General features: G+C 38.8%; 1 protein-coding gene across 3 annotated transcripts in view; it reads right to left on the bottom strand.

The window, feature by feature from the left end:
* ACVR1 (activin A receptor type 1) overlaps positions 1–18,211 on the bottom strand; it is a 147,433-nt gene that overhangs the window by 25,134 nt on the left and 104,088 nt on the right. For all 3 annotated transcript variants that reach the window (XM_032755659.2, XM_032755662.2, XM_032755660.2), the window contains exons 6-9: positions 14,951–15,050; positions 10,914–11,060; positions 6,466–6,741; positions 1,196–1,393 (exon numbers count right to left, since the gene is read on the bottom strand). In XM_032755659.2, coding sequence (XP_032611550.1) covers positions 1,196–1,393; positions 6,466–6,741; positions 10,914–11,060; positions 14,951–15,050 — 721 coding nt within the window. The remainder of the gene's footprint in view (positions 1–1,195; positions 1,394–6,465; positions 6,742–10,913; positions 11,061–14,950; positions 15,051–18,211) is intronic.

Genomic DNA, 18,211 nt, shown 5'->3' with positions numbered 1-18,211 from the left:
AAAAACTCTCAACATCACTAATCATCAGAGAAATGCAAATTAAAACCACAATGAGATATCATCTTACCCCAATTAGAGTGACTACTATCAAAAAGACAAAAAATAACAAATGCTGGTGAGAATGCAGAGAAAAGTGAACTCTTATACACTGTTGGTGAGAATATAAAATAATAGGATCATTATAGAAAACAGTATAGAGATTTCTCAGAAAACTAAAAATACAGCTACCATAAGATCCAGCAATCTCACTACTGGGTATTTATCCAAAACAAAGAAAATCAGTATATCAAAGGGATAGCTACATTTCCATATTTATTGTAACACTCTTCTCAATATACAAGATATGGAATCAACCTAAGAGCTATCAATGGATGAATGGATAAAGAACATGTGGTAAATATACATTAATAGAATAGTATTCAGCCATAAAAAAAGAATGAAATCCTGTCATTTGCAGCAGCATGGATGGAACTGGAGGACATTACGTTAAATGAAATCAGTCAGGTACAGAAAGATAAATACAGCCAGTTATCACTCATATGTGGGAGCTAAAAAAGTTGATCTCATGGTGGTAGAGAGTAGAATGATAGTTACCAGAAGCTGAGAAGGTTGGGGAATAGGGGTGAGGATGGCAGTGGGATGAAAAGACGTTGGTTAATGGGTATAAACACAGAGCTGGATGGAAAAAATAGGTTCTAATGTTCCATAGCACAGTAGCATGACTACAGTTGACAATAATATACTATATATTTCAAAATAGCTAGAAGAGACTATTTGAAATGTTCCCAACACAAAGATAAATGTTCAGGGTGATGTACAGCCTAAATGCCCTGATTTGAGCACTACATATTACATACATTTATCAAAATATCACATGTACCCATAAATGCAAGTATTATGTATCAATTTTAAAAATTTAAAAGAAAAGAAATATGGAACAAATCCAAAGAAAAACCAAGGAATGGCTGTTCTCTTCCAGAAGTACTGTTTTCCAACCATCACTTACTGTGGTATATTTCAAACATAAAAGCCATTACACTCCATCTACCAGCCATAAATCAAATATGAATGCCTATAACTTGACACGTATGATTCAAAGAACAATGTGATTTCAATAGTCCCTTCGGCCCTTTTAAAGGTAGCTGGATCAAGAAAACTTGGATTAAGACAATATTGTATTAGATTAGATACCTACCATTGCTCACCATCCGCCTGGCCACTTCCCACAAAACAAGTCCAAAGGCCCAAATATCGACCCTCTTATAAGAATCGAAACAATCCACCTGGATGGTTTCATCTAGAACTTCGGGGGCCATGTAGCGTTTGGTGCCCACACGGGGATTGTTCCCCACATCAAGCTGATTGGTGCTCTGGGAATGCATGACTGCCAGGCCTGAAAGGAAGAAGATAACAATGTAATCAACCCACTTCCTTTCTCATAAGAGGCTGCTGAAGGATTTTAAACCAACCCCAATCAAAAGTGTCCTCTTGTGGATCCAGGGTCACTGTTGCGATACACTCACAATGATCCCTAGAATGCCCTTTGTGATTATTTCTGGGGTGAGAGCAGAAAAGGGACTAAATGTCAGAAACATTCTGAGGCTATCAGGTTAATATATGAACCTCAAAGAGACAAAAAGTTTTGGGTAAATGGTAGACCAATGCACTAAACCAATGTGGCTTGTGTTTGAAGTCCACAGGAAAACAGGCTCACATGTTAAACGTGAGCCTCTAAGTGGCTTAACAAGAAGCAAATTAAGCTCTCATGCTTCACCACTGCTCTCACTAGTCTCCAAACACAAATTTCCAACAGTGTGAGATACAGCATTTAAAGTAATTTATCACTACATAAAGGGCAGATTGCTATAAGCACTGCTTTATTCCTAAAGGAAGAGCTGCTTATCTGAGCAACAATGCTGACCAAACCCACAGGCCTTTCTCTAGAATCATGGAAACAGCATTTAACTGGACCTCAATTGAAAGCACAACTCTCAGGTTAAATGGCTTTCAAATGATTTCTTTTTTTTTTTTTTTTTTTATAAGTTGTGGCGCGCGTGGGCGGCGCTCCGGCCTCTCCCCCGGCGGTTCAAGCCATTCTCCTGCCTCAGCCTCCCTCGTAGCTGGGACTACAGGCGCCCGCCACCTCGCCTGGCTAATTTCTTGTATTTTTAGTAGAGACGGGGTTTCACCATGTTTGCCAGGATGTTCTCGATCTCCTGACCTCGTGATCCGCCTGCCTTGGCCTCCCAAAGTGTCAAATCCTTTCTTAAACCATGACTCATTCCAGAATTCCTCAGTCAATTAGGGAGACAGGCTTTCTTCACTGGCCAGTGGGGAGACAGATACATGCATGCTTTATTTGTGGATTTTATGTGATTGATGCATATGCAGACTGACTGAAAATGATTCCTATAACATTTGTTGTAATGAAAAGTGCCAAATTGGAGGAAGCAGTCCCTGTAAGCCACTGCAATGCAAATATCCCTTGGTGATCTCTCAAGCCATCTACAGAGAATGCTTCACCTTCCACTCCACGGCTTTGGATGTGGGGGATGACAATTTCATATAACATCAGGGAGCTAGCACACCTTATTTCATCCTTAATAATTAGCAAAGATACTGGCAACTGCATTAGACTAAAACAGACAGGTTCCTCTTTCACCTATTTTTATAATCAACCCCAAGATTCTATGGACACTGTGAACATTTCCCAAATCCTATGCAATAGTCCCCCCCTTACCCTTCAGTTACCCGCAGTCAACTACAGTCCAAAAATAGGTAAGTACAGTACAATTATTTTGAGAGAGAGACCATATTCACATAAATTTTATTATAGCATACTGCTATCATTGTTCCATTTTATTATGTTATTAATGTTCATCTTTTACTGTACCTAATTTATAAATTAAACTATAATAGGTATGTAATAGGAAAAAACATAGTATATATAGAATCTGGTACTATCCGGAGTTTCAGGAATCCACTGGGAGTATTTGGAACGTATTTCCCACGGAAAAGAGGGGACTACTGTACGCCCCTCCACCATTTGCAGAACCAGTTAAAATATCAGAATATTTAAAAGGTGCAAGTTAAATAGAACATGGAGATATTCTGAAGATGGGAGAAGCTTCAAAGAACTTGTGGACATATTTTAAAGCCACCACTGCTAGGATCTCCAGGTGACGCATAATTCCCCATCCCTTGAGTGTATGCTGGACTATTGAATAGAATATGGCATAAGTGACAGTGGTATCTTCACAGTTAGGATATAAAAGATGTTATAAAATTATAAAAGGCTTCCTGTTTGTCCCTCAGCTCACCATGCACCATGTTATAAAGACACTCAAGCAGCCCTGTGGAGAGGTCCCCCTACAAGGAGCTGAGACCTGCTGCCAATCATGGCTGTAAGGGTGTCGTCATAGAGTTGGAAACTCCAGCTCTGGTTGAGTGTTCAGATGATTGCAACCTCCACGAGACCCTGGGCCAGAACCACACTGCTAAGTCACTCCAAGATTCCTGACCCTCAAGGGACTGTGTGAGATAACAAATCTGTGTTGTTTTAAGATGCTAAATTTTATAGGTGATTTGTTCTTAGTAATAAGTAATTTTTACACTAAATATGACAAAACAACCAGATGCAATTTGTAAACTTTGGCTGAGTTCTTCTTTGAAAAAACTGAAAATATCTGAAAATGAATATAAAATGATACTAGAGAATTATCAATAATCTGTAGATACGATAAACTGATTATGAAGAAGATGCATTTTTAAGTATTTTCAAGGGATGAATTTTGAAGTATTGAGGGGGTAAAGTGTTGTGATGCCTGTAACACTTTATTTTCAAATGGACTGGCAAAAATATACACAGTCACAGATTGATAAAGCAAACATGGCAAAGTTTTAACAATTTTTGAATCTAGGTGTTCGGGATTTAAGTGATCATTATAACATCTGAATTTTTTAATAATAAAAAGTTAGAAAAACAGACGAGGCACAGTGGCTCATATCTGTAATCTCAACATTTTGGGAGGCCGAGATGGGATTGTCACTTGAGCTCAGGTGTTCAAGATCAGCCTGAGCAACATAGTGAGACCTCATCTCTACTAAGAACAAAAAAAAGTTAGCCAGGTGTGGTGGTACACACCTGTAGTCCCAGCTATTTTGGAACGCTGAGGCAGGAAGATCGCTTAAGCCCAGTACATTGAGGCTGCAGTGACCTATGATCAGCCTGGGCAACAGAATAAGATCCTCTCTCAATCAATTAATCAATATAATACTGCCCTTTTTGCAGGATTAATCATAGAACACTATTTCTAATACATGATCCTTAATTGCTAGGTATATACTGCAAAGTTATATACAAATTATGGTCTTACAAGAGTTGTTTCCTGTACTGCATTGTTTACCATATCCTGAATAATAACTCCTTAACAGATTTTTATACAAACCCATATATCTAATTGGAAGGTTATAAGCCAAAAGAAATGTAGTTGAAGAATTAATTAGCTGGACTTACTGCAAAGTTCCCCTCAAGTCCTTCCCTACCAAGTCCCATAAACCAAAACCAAGAGCCACCTCGATTTGTCCACCCTTCCCAGACCACTGGATTATAACAGAAGCTACAACTTGAATCCTTATTATTTACCAGACATTTATAATACTTCTGGGCCTTACCAGAATCCTGTGAGGTGGACTTATTTTTTAGTTACATGAGTAATATATGATCACACTATTTTTTTTTTTTTTTTTTTTAGACCGAGTCTCGCTCTGTCGCCTAGGCTGGAGTGCAATAGTGCGACCTCGGCTCACTGCAACCTCCACCTCCTGGGTTCAAGCAATTCTCCTGCCTCAGCCTCCCCAGTAGCTGAGATTCCAGACACAGGCCACCAAGCCTGGCTATTATTATTATTATTTTTCTTTTGTTTGTATTTTTAGTAGAGACGGGGTTTCACCACATTCGCCAGGCTCATCTTGAACTCCTGACCTCAAGTGATCCTTCCGCCTCGGCCTCCCAAAGTGCTGGGATTACAGGCGTGAGCCACCGCGCCCGGCCACGATCACACTGTTATGAAAGTTTCTAACAATGCAGAAGTACAGGGCACAGTGTCAAGCCCTGGAGTTCCTCTTGGCTAACTCCCAACCCCACCCGCCTTCGCCCTCACTGTCCCTGTCTCACTGAGTGAAAGCAGTGTCAGCACTTGGGCCAGGTAAATAGATAAATAGACTTGCACAAAAATACAGGGTAATTGAGAAAGCCAGAATTTAAACCCAAATCGCCCTGGCTCTAAGAGCCATGGAATAAGCCATAAAAGTCCTCTACACCACAACTAAAAATGCCTGCAAAAAACTTTAGGCCGTGCTCTTTCAATGCTTATCCTAAAATCTTTCTTCTCCTACTTGGGAAACATTGTAAAGTAATTTCTCAATGTAAAAGCAAAGGCTTTACAGGGATTCAAAGGAAATAAATTTTCCTAACATGTCAAATCCCTTATGTTTAAAAACAAACAAAAATAAACTTTGTTATTTACATAATTAAAGCTATTCTTGTCTAAACCTTTATGAGTCTAACAATAATTGCAATAATATGAATATCATATAAACCATGTTTAATCAAGTAGAGGGCCCTGAATTCTCATTAGCACAATTATTCAGCCAATATTCTAGGAATCCAAGAAGAACATGGTTTTATATAAAATGCCACTATAAATGAAAATACTCTTATTTATAATGCAACTAAAGCTACTGAGTACTATTCTAACACCATAAGAATGAGCTATCCTAACAGGGAAAGGAGGAATCAGTTTAGGGATTATTTTCCTATTTCTTAACTTGATTCTTTTGCCTTGGTTACAAAATTATTTTAGAGACCACTTTTAAGACAAACTAATTCTATAGAGTATTTATTGTGCATCTACTTTATGTGAAGGTTTGTGAAATCAGAATCCAACAGTACTGGTTACTTCTGAGGTGGGGTGTGGCACGGACTGACTGAATGAGCCTGAGGTAACTGTCAAGAGTAATGGGAAACTCTGTATCTCGACAGGGATTTGGGTTTTACAACATTTGTCAAAACTCTTAAGATTTGTATATCTCACAGTATATAAATTTTACCTGAAAAAAGAAAAAGCAAATAATGCATTCTTGTCAATGATATACTAGTGTACATGCTGAAATCAACAGAAGAAAGAATTCTTTTGTCTGCAATTTACTTTCAACTCTATCAAAGGTTGAGATGGACTGATGGATGGGGAGATGAATAGATGAATAAATACGTAATAATGCTTAAGGATAGTAAAATGTAAATGTGAGAATCTATGTGGTGGGTATAAACGTGTTCATTGTAAACGTTCAACTTTTCTGCATGTTTGAAATTTTGCATAACATGTTGGGGGGGAGAGATGCAACTCATCTAACCATTGAAACAAAAATAAAACTCCTAATAAAAAAATATTTTTAGAAATGTACCCAAATCTGCTATGCAACACTGTCCATTCTTCTTAACCAGAATATTTTTGCTCTTTAAATCTCGATGAGCAATGGCTGGTTTCCCTTGGGTCCCAAATATCTCTATGTGCAAATGTGCAAGACCACTAGCTATGGACAGCACTATTCGAAGGCAGCTAACTGTATCCAGAGTAGTAAGCTGAAGATAGTCGTACAACGATCCCATTTCATGATAATGTGTAATTAACCACAGCTGGGTACTGGAGTGTCTTGATGTCATGTCTGAAGCAATGAAACCTGGAGAGAGCAAGAACAAAATTAATACACATGAGGATTCCACACTATAACTTAAAAGTATTTAGAAACAGCGACCTACACAGTAAATGTCGTCTGTAACAAAAAGTAATTAAACTGACCAATTGCCCTAAGAGGGGGTTTACAGAAGCATCAACAGAGAAAAATAATAGCATTTATTCCTTAAAAGGGCACTGCTAATAGGAAAATTTCATATTCATCTCATTATAAGTAATACTTTAAAAAATATTTTACATTCCTTAAGATTCAGATAGCAACAATATCTTTGTGCTCACCAATAATGATAGTGCCAAGCCCTTCAGCATGTTGCTATTTTAGGAACAGACCATTCATCAACCATCCTAAAAGAACATCAAATCTAAAACCTGAGTACTGTATTCTAGTCCTGACACTGCCTGTGATTTACTTGTCTAATACTGGGCAACTCAATTAGGCTCCCTAGCCTATGTCTGCTCAGATATAAAATAAAGGGGGTGAGTTTACATTAAATGATTGACTGATTCACGAAATAAAAAAAGAAACCAACCAAATATGAGCATTTATGATGCTGTCAGTCACACACAGAAAAACCAAGATGTTAGTGTTTGCTGGCTAAAGAAGACAGATGTAAAAACGAAAACATTACAATAACATGTGAAAAGTACTATATCTTCAAAGGGCAACATGAGCCCAGAGCAAGAAATTATAGTAATTCAGACTAGACGTTACAATAGGCTTCCATTAGGAAGTGGCAACTCAACTGGTCTTGAAGTAAAGTGAGAGACTGACAAATGTGGATGAAGAGGTTGGAGGAGATTTTTCTTTTTCTTTCTTTTTTCTTTTTTTTTTTTTTGAGACGAAGTTTCACTCTTGTTGCCCAGGCTGGAGTGCTATGGTGCAATCTCGGTTCACTGTAACCTCCGCCTCCTGAGTTCCAGCAATTCTCCTGCCTCAGCCTCCTGAGTAGCTGGGACTACAGGGGCCCACCATCACACCTGGCTAATTTTTTATATATTTTAAGTAGAGATGAGGTTTCCCCATGTTGGCCAGGCTGGTCTCAAACTCCTGACCTTCAGGTGATCCACCCGCCTTGGCCTCCCAAAGTGCTGGGATTCACAGGCATGAGACATCGCGATCAGCCCGGAAGAGATTTTTCTAGACATCTGGAGGGAACTTTTGAGCATGCAGAAGACTGTCTGGAAGTTAGGGGCACTTCGTATCTTATGAAATAAATTGTGACGTGTGCTTGCCTTTTCTGCTACAGAGGTGCCTTTCTAGGATTATTCTCACATATATGAACCATGCTGGTAGACAGTGAAGTTTGGGACTTAAAAAGAGGTGAGAAAAAAAATTTTTTAAGACGGATATGGCTTGAGGAAGAATTAAATGACTTATGAAAATGTAAGAGAAAATACATTAAAATGCTTTATACTTGCATAGTACTTTATATAAAATTTATGTCACTTTCACATATATTTTCTCATGAGATTTTTCTCAACAAGCTGGTAAGAAAGACATCATTATGCTCATTTTACAGATAATAAAGTTGGTGCTGGGAGATGCCAAGGATCACACAGCTATTTAAGTTGCTATCAACTCTGAATTTGGTGCTAGCTGTCCTGATACCTTGCATAGGAAGGCTCTGTGAGCCAAGAAAGCTCCCGTATTTGGTCATCATCATCATCGGCAACCACAACAGAAGCAGCTAATAATTATTGAGTACTGCGTGCCTGGAACTTTATACGCGATCCTCCAAAAACCACACGAAGTAAGTAGATCACATCATTGATATTAGGTTCCTGTAGGTCTGATTCTAGAACCCAGACTCTTACTGACTATGCCATACTGTCCCCAAACAAACTGATTTCTACTCAGAGAAAAAATAATTTCACATTTTCACCTATGGGACATATGCAAAGCAAACTGAATAACATTTTAGCATCTTCACCCTCTACTTCTTTCTCTCTCTTCCTCTAAGCCTATTCCTATGGCCAGCCCTGAGTCTCCCCCTCCTTCTCTGCTCCCCAGTCTGCTTTTTCCCCTTGAAGCTGCTTCTCTTGGAACCCTTAGCTGGCCACAATATGCATCAAAATGTGTTCTTGGACATTAGTTATTCTTAATAAAGAAAATGTTTCTGCTTTAACAGTTTGAACCAAATAATACTAATCTTTAATGATTTTCTTAAAAAATACCCCAAACTCTAACAGCACCACTCAAAAGAAATTATATTACTGTTATATATCTGTGTAGCCTCTACTGATTTCCTCCCCCAAGAAAAAGGAGCTTCTGATTAAATAAATAAATAATAAACGAATACATTTTTATTATCTCACCTTCACTAAGCCCCTTAGGTCTTAGGGAAGAATTTTATCTGTCCCATTAATTATGCTCTAGACCATCAGGAAAAAATTACTTTTAAATAAGCAGGGCTTTTTTTTTTAACTGTTTATCTCTTAAGCGTGAATTATATAACTACATTTGCTTCACGATTCTAGAGTACTTTTATAGAATGTTTGGGTTTTGAGTATAAAACTGTGGTTAAGAGTTAGGCTGCCTAGTGTAATTCCCACCTCCACTATTTAACCTCTCTGTATATTGGTTACCTCAACATTTAAAACTGGGAAAATGAGAGTATCTATCCTCTTATGGTCATGGTGAAGATTCCATAACAAAATGCACATAATGCACCCATGGTTACCGTGTAGTAATGATCCATTTCATGTTTGTTGTTACTACTGTTGCTATCCTTGTTACGCATAGACATTTAGCTGCAACACAAGGCAGTGTGTGGTAAGAGTTAGAGCAGAGGTACCAAGTGAGAGAATGCAGAAAAGCACAATTAATTCCACTGGGCAAAACTAAAAGGGGCCAAGAGGTTTTGACGGAGGAAGGAATGGTTGGAGGATGTGAAAGGGATACTGAGTGATCAACAGCAACCTGAGGAAGGACAGTGAGACCTAAATGTTTGTGGCGATCTCAAGGAATGGTCAGTATTAGTAGTAACTGAATGGGGCATACTTGTAAAGGATGGTTAAGTGATTCCTGGGAGCCCCAAACCAGGGAGTCTTGAATACCAGTCACAAGTGTTGCAGGAAATTTGGGAGCCATCAAAGACACGAACAGAATGATCTCTGCTCCCCAGTGGAAGATAACTCCAAGTGGAGAGATGAATTGGAAAGGGAAAGCTGACAGCTGAGGTGAGGAGGATTAAGTGATGACTAGGACCCGATGGGTAAGCAAAAGTGAGAAATCAACTACAGAAACTGAAAAAATTTTGAGATGGAACATCACCACCACACCACGGAAGCAAAGCTTTGAAGCTTTGGACAACTGTCAAATCATTATTTGCAGACAACTTGACTCATTTAAATACTAAATTGGCAGTGCTAAAATAGAAATAAATTTTGGCAATGGCCTTCCTATGAGCCAGACCTAATCCAATAGCCATAAGGTGGCCAACACTATCCTATACAGAGTTAAATTCTATATAAACTTTATATCCACTATTGAAGAAGCACTCCAGGCAGCATTCACCATACATGTATCAGTATAAACACACTTAGAGAAACTTTTCAAAAATACAGAAGTCAATGGGCCTAAGGAGTGTGCTCACCCTTTATACTGCCATAGCAGTATTTCAACGGGCACTTTACATATTTCACAAATGTTGCTAAGCTTTAGTTTCTAAATTAAAATGTATCCTGAATCCCTCTGCAAATCTGGGTTTTAAAAATGATGCCTAGTTTGAAGGAATGTGCATTTAATTACGATATCCCTGGGAGCTGTGAATCTCTAGGAAATAGTCCAAAGATCTTTCTTAGTTTGATTCAAGTAATAAATATTCAAAAAGGGTGGGGTGAGTAGAACAACCAATGAGCCTTGAAGTGAACAATATGGGGCAAATTTTTGTTATTTAAATAACGATCTGCAGATGTAGGAATAAGAATTAGCACTAGTGGATTTCCTTTTCATCATCCAGAGAGTCTTAAACTTATTTGCAGATTTAAATAAGAAATTGGTGTTTGAGAAAATTAAACAGCATATAAATGCTAAGGATCCCTATATTGCTTTTTAGGAGACACTCTCAAATTCACATTCACCAAAACGGAGAGAGCAAAGGCAGACAATTATTTCTCCCTAGATACAATTAATGAGGGGGTTATCCTTGTACTTACCTAAGATATTTTCATGCCTCAGCATCACAGTGTTGTACAATTCCGTTTCCCTGAACCATGACTTCTCATCACGGGAGGAGAAGATCTTCACAGCAACATTCTCCCCTTGCCAGCTGCCCCTCCATACCTCACCATACCTGCCTTTCCCTATGGAAAACAAAACATAGGTGACACAGAACAGTAGGCATTTTGGAGGCAGCCAGCCCATCATTAAGAATAAGCCAATTAATTTAGTGCATGCAACTCTTAATCCCTCCATTGCTTACTGGAGAAACTCAGCTTGGGAATATAAATATCACAACCTTTATTTTTTAGCTTTTTTTTTTTTGGCCTATAAAGACATACAAAAATAAGGTGGAAGCTGCCCCTCTCATCTACCATATTGTGATAACAAACTGCCTTCTGTATCTGCATTGTATAATTAGCTGCTAATTACTCAGTTTACATTTAAATTCCTCTGTTGAAAGGTATAAAATGCATATGACTTTTAAAACACATGAAAGTAAAACTTAGGAAATGGTACAGATTATTAAATTTCAATTGTGTTCTGAAAGCCAAAAAAGTGTACATCAGTAAACTGAATTCCTTCCTTGGTTCCTTCCCCTCACACAGGATCAACATAGGCACTGTCCAAATTGGTGAATTTCGATATGCATTTTTTCCACAAAGGAGAACAATTAAGTTTAAAATGTGTGTTCTAAGGATTAAAAAACAAAAACAAACCAAAACACAATGCTGCATAGAAGATCGACAAGCAGCCACTGCCATCCCTAAAGATTTCTTGGCAGAAGATGTATTTCAAAAACAGGATTTGCAAAGTCTTAACTACATAATCCTAGAACAGATCTGACTTCTTCTGATACTGGTCATGGTATTTGTTTGTCAGACAGCTCCTGTGGTGCTACAAGTGGGCTACACTGAAAAGGCTACTTGGAGAATACATTTTGGAAAACGTGGCAACTCTACTCGTGATCTAATCTGTTTGGTGCATGGCCCCCTCTTGCAGCAGCAACACACTTGTCAGCTTGTCAACTACGTGCTCCCTCTTCTATTCTTCTCTTTAATTATAGGTAGCGGTGATCAGGGAGGTTGGAGGAGGAGGTAATTACCACAAGACTATGAGGATCAACAAGGGGTATAATCAGCCTAGATAACGAGGCAAGAGATATAACTTGCAGGGCAGTGGGGCTTTCTACCCAGGCAAGTGGCTGCTAGAATCACATAGCTTCTAATAAGCAGCTGCAGCACCACCTGCATATACAGGAATACAGTTCTTTGCTGGAACACTAAGCCACTGAAAACCCAAACATGGAGAGAGAAGCAGTTCTCTCCAGGAGACACACCTGAATCATAATCACAACTACTAAATCTGGATTACCTGACAAGAATACCATGTCCCTATTAAATACCAACAACTAACCCAAAAGGATGTTCAATGTGGTTAACAAGTGCTCATTGTGGGCCACTGTTGGGTCACACAAATATAATTTAGTACAGGATTCCTTTTAATAAAGTCATAGCAATTTGCCCAGCATTTATAGCTCAAGATAAGGCCTAGTGCTAAGATACTACAAATACTGGTTGCCAGAAAAATGATATGCTAATCTTTTCCTGCCTTTGATTCTGTTTTGTATCTTTACTTTCCCTTTGTCCTCATTTTGTCATTGGGGATGAGAGCAAAATATCCCAGGGAATTATGGACATAAAATTACCTCAAATCCTTTTTTTAGTTGTTGTTTTAAAGAAAACAGAAGATGAATGTCGAGGTAGGTAAATTAAAATAGAAATATTTTTCAATGGTTTTCAAATGCTTTTAAGTTGTTAAATGCTTTTTGCAAATTCATCATTATGCAGAAGCCCCTAAAACAAAAGCAGAGCTGCCCGAAAGCCCTGGCCATGGAGCCCCACAAAAAGGCTCCCTTAAGGCACCTGAAATTTGTAGTTTCACTGATCGTCATCCAGAAATGACTCCCCTAACCCAACTTCCCATGTCTTTGAACCAAAAATAGCATACCATCCATGCAGTTCATCACATATATTTTTACTAAAAGTTGTACCACATGAACACACTAACTACAAGCTCATGAAAGGCATTGCTTTTATTAAAGTATTTAGTCATAACCCAAGAAAATGCAATAATTACATTTATACTGTTTCAAAAAAAATGCTGAGGAATATCTACAGAACCAGAAACTACGTATTTTAAAGGTGCATTACTATTTTGCCATTTGGACTCTGGAGCCAATCTCTGAAGACTAATCTTGAGATAGCTTGCATGGAATAGTAGTAGAGAGGGGAGATGAGACAGGGAAATTTACCTCCTCAATGTCTTCCCACCACTATCCAGATAATCTTATTCATAATCAAAAAAGATACTAGTTAGTACAAGAGGACAACTCTGGTTGAAATTAGTGAGCACATTTGGGGCTTTTCCATCTTTATTTTCTCTATTCACAATCTGCCGTGGAGGAGAAGCAAGAAGTGGGAAACAGTGACAATAGCTGTAGACCTAGAGAAAGGACAACCAAGCTCCTCCTGGTTACTCCTGTGCCTTAGGGCGGCAGCCACTGCCCTTTCTACCTCTGCCCTTCCCCCTTTCTGCCACTCAGATTGGGGGTGTCCCTCTTCCCATGAAAACAAGAAGAAAATCTGGAGAACAGCAGCCAAGTGGTGGGGGCAGCTTATAGGTCACCTTCCAAAAGCAAAAGATGCAACGGCAGGAGCTGCAAAATCCAGCCCTCGGAAACCATGAGCACTAGGAGGAGGGTGTGGAGAGCTTGCCAACCCATTATTGCTACTGCAGCCATCCCTGCAAGCCGTCTAAAAGAGAGACTTAGGGAAATGATTATGGAACTTGCAAATACCTGCCACATAAAAGTAAAGCTAACAAAAATCAGGAAATAGGCACTTTGTACCATCTTCCTAGAGAGCCAATCAGCAGCATATAAAACAAGCTATAAAAAAACTTACAAATTTTGGCCCAGGAACCCCCAATCCCTGGGAATTTTTTCTGAGAACTCGAAAGAAGCAATGTGTGCAAAATCTTTTTCAAGCAGTATGGTTATAGTTACACTATCATTCCATGGACTGCTACATAATCTTCAAAAATATTTGTGATGTGTACAAACACATGAAATGTTCATGAGCTTAAAACTGAAAAAAGGGACATAAATTATGTATACATGATTATGTCTACATACAAATATGTTCATGTATGGGGAAAATGTGAGAGGCCACAGAGAAATGTATATCACTCATATTTATTTATTTTTTATTTTTTATTTTTTTGAGACGGAGTCTCGCCCTGTCACCCAGGCTGGAGTGCAGTGGCACAATCTCGGTTCACTGCAAGCTCCGCCTCCCGGGTTCAGGCCATTCTCCTGCCTCAGCCTCCGGAGTAGCTGGGACTACAGGCGCCCGCCACTGCGCCCAGCTAATTTTTTGTATTTTTAGTAGAGACGGGGTTTCACCGTGGTCTCGATCTCCTGACCTCGTGATCCACCCGCCTTGGCCTCCCAAAGTGCTGGGATTACAGGCGTGAGCCACCGTGCCCGGCCATATCACTCATATTTAAATAAAGGAGTTATAAAGATCCTTTTGCTAGACTTGGTTTCATTAATTATGTTCATTAATTATTGCCATTAAAAAGAAGAAAAGAATGAGAGGAATTAAAGAATTGCAATAAAGAAGTTTATTGTCCAAAAGCCTACTTACTTCAGAGTATCCAATACCTATGGTAAGGAGCAACCATATCAGTTCATTTTTGGGGCATTCTCTCATCATCCCAAAGGGTCCACTTACAACTGAAAGCTTTTGACTCGGCATTCTCTGTACTCATTAGTGATGGACTCCTTTGATAAGAGCTTAAACAAGTTCAGGTGCTCCAACATGAGTCATACAGAATAGAGACCACATCTCATAAGTTTAATAAGGAAACAACGGGTAACAAAAAGCAGATTTTCCAAGTTCCGTCTTTTAGTTCAAAAACACAACTAACACTGCATATTACCCACAAAGAAAGGAAAAAAAAGAATTACCGACACACTCCAACAGTGTAATCTGGCGAGCCACTGTTCTTTGTACCAGAAAAGGAAGACCAGAGCCACTTCCTGATGTACATGAATGATCCAACAAATCCTGTGGTTTAAGACAAGGGGGAAAAGAAACGATTGAGCAATATAGCTCCCACTTTGGAGTATTAGCATGCATGACATTGTAACTCACATGAAGGGCAGCAATCCGGGACACATGGCCTATAAGTGTACATGGAAAGCTCCCCTGGAAGAAGGAAGAAGGACTGGTTTTATTGCTTTTATTTTTTATTTTTTTTTGAGACAGAGTTTCACTCTTGTTGCCCAGGCTGGAGTTCAATGGCGCGATCTGGGTTCACTGCAATCTCCGCCTCCCGGGTTCAAGTGATTCTCCTGCCTCAGCCTCCCAAGTAGCTGGGATTACAGGCACGTGCCACCACGCCCAGCTAATTTTGTATTTTTAGTAGAGACAGGGTTTCTCCATGTTGGTCAGGCTGGTCTCAAACTCCCGACCTCAGGTGATCTGCCTGCCTTGGCCTCCCAAAGCACTGGGATTAGAGGCATGAGCCACCGCACCTGGCCAGGACAGGTTTTATTTCAGAATACTAGAAGCTAGCACTTCACCTAATATATGATAGGTTTTCCCGAAGGATAAGTAGTCCTTTCTTACATGCAGAGTTTCCAAATAAAATATATAATGAAAGAAGCTGAGCAGTCAAAGTTGAAGGTGTAAATCAGAAAGCCCAAGAAGCAGAGATGATCTCAAGGGAAGCAGTAGAGAGAATAGCAGGTGGAACAGAAAAGGATGGGGGGGTCCTTTCAACTTCAAGAACTGGGTATAATTTACCATATTCTGCTATTCTCACTAAGTATCTGTCAAATGATTCACTTTAGTTGCCATACCAACTAAGGAACTCTAATTAGGAACAAACAAACTAGGAATAAGGAACAAACAACTCTAATGTGATTTGTAATGAAAAGACTCCAATGACCATGTGGATCATTAAATTGGTAAGCTCAGGCAGCAATGGGCTGCCTGGATGGAAGTTTCCTTTTAGGCAGGTGAGGAGCAAAACTATATCAACACCTATTTGTTATTTCTTAATGTGAATCACTCACAAATCAGAGAAGAAAACAAATAAAGCTTTCATTGAAAACATAAAACCAGTGCCCCAAGTTAATGTCTACAAATGAAGGTGTTGGCAAAAACATTCCCAGTTAGTTCATTGATAAGGTTTTCCTTCTTACTCTCAGCATAAAGCCAAGAAGCAGGTATCAGGCCTAGATTACCTGTAATAAACAATATTGTGCCGATGGGTGATAAAGGTAGGGTTGCAGTAATATTGACTTAATATTCCCCAAAGCTCATCCTTTCCCAAACATTTTGGCTGGCCTACTAAAGCAATACATTGATTTGTGTGAATTTCATCTTCTTTCACTTCCTCTGAGCACCAGTGAAGTACTGTTGAACGGCAAAATTACCAAAAGCTGAACATCCAACGGAAGAAATTTAGAACCCTTAAAAACCACAAAAGGGATAATCAACAAGAAAATGAGTGTAGATGAAGCAGAGTTTCATATCTCCCTAACCATTTTCTCTCTTGCGGTTCTTTTTTCTCCTTATTCATTCATTCTTTTTCGAGAAGAATAATTCTGAAAATTAAACTAATGTGTTCTTTTTTTCATAATGTATGATCCTGCTTCTAAACCCTGTTCATAGACCTAGGGAAGGAAAAATAAAAAATCAACCCAAGAGTAACAAACATGTATCTCAACTCTCAGATGTCAAGCCTTCTTTTTGTTCTTTTCTTTTCTTTAATTCAAGACAGAGTCTCACTATATTGCCCAGGCTGGTCTCGAACCTCTGGTCTCAAGTGATCTTCCCCCTTGGGCTCCCAAAGTGCTAGGACTACAGGCATGAGCCACCATGCATGACCAAGGCTTGTTTTTCAATGTAGATGAGCTGTTTAGTAAGGGTATGCTTTGTTGAAATATACAAATGAGCATATTGCTTAAATAAGCAAGTATGTAGACCAATAATGACAACTTGTTTTAAATAGTGTTCTTTACTGTGTTACTATATCATGATATACTGTCACATGACATGGTTGAGTTTAAAGGACTATTTTGGCATATGCTCCATTCCTCTCTCAAAATACTAAAAGCCATTTAAACTAATTTATATCAGATATTCCTATTATTGCCCTTGGTAATTAGTTATGTTAGCAGCTCTGAGGAATGAAGTTCTAACTAACCTATTTTAGAATCTTGCTTTGCTAAAGCTTTGTCAGGATTCATCCTCACATCTTCTTGCTACTAACTCAATAAACTCATTTAATTTTCCTTAAAGCTTGAAATAGACTTCTAAGTATATATCTAACAAAAAAAAATTGTATTTCTCTACTTTTTGAAATGAAATGTCCTTATACTGCATTCTCTTTCCCCAGTTCCACTGTACCATAGTTTAAACAGTAGGTAAATGGAAGCTACAGAAGGTTACTTCCCCCTTTTATATACCAAAAAGTGGCCCAGTGATGGGGCAGGCAGTAGAATGGGATGTTTCCCAGCCCATATCAGGCACTACCAAATGTTTGTGACAACCCGCCAAAGGTGGGTCCTGCAATTGTCCGGGTGCAGCATCTGTGCTACCCAGATGGCTACTGGTGAGGGGAAGTCTTCTCCAGCATAAGGGGAGCTGCAGGTAAAGTGTAACTGCAGAACTATCAGACGCTTTGAAGCTTGTTGTCTAGCAGAACAAGACTTAACTGCAAAATGATTTCAAATACACATGGGCAACGGCATTAAGTAACACTGAATCACATTAGAAAGTTATTACTTTGATTGTCTTTCAATTAATAGGATCGTGACAAGGAGACAGTCTCAAATTGGTATTGGCATGTCTCTTGCACTCTCAACACCCACAAATCTCAAATTTTTCAGAGTAAGCATCAGACTCAGCATAATATCCATGCAAAATGTTATTATTTTTTCTTTTGCACTTTATGATAACCTTCTATTTAGAGCAAGTGATACCCTTTCCCCACTTAAAGTTCAAAGCGTCTTTAAAATGAACACTTGGTAAGCAATTTTAAAAGGTAAATAAAAGGAGATAGTCACTTTTTAATGTGATTTTATCATTTAAAAATATGCAAAAGAATAATTTTTTTTAATGTATAAATACAATAGTTTCTAACACCATGCAGTCCAACGGGCTAATCACTAGCCACACATTGCCATGAGCAAGTAAACTGTGGCTGGTGGGAACTG

This window comes from Hylobates moloch, unplaced genomic scaffold (genome assembly GCF_009828535.3).
Source record: "Hylobates moloch isolate HMO894 unplaced genomic scaffold, HMol_V3 SCAFFOLD_1, whole genome shotgun sequence".
NCBI lineage: Eukaryota > Metazoa > Chordata > Mammalia > Primates > Hylobatidae > Hylobates > Hylobates moloch.
The sequence above is the reverse complement of the archived record's forward strand: the minus strand, read 5'-3'. Positions and strand labels throughout refer to the sequence as shown.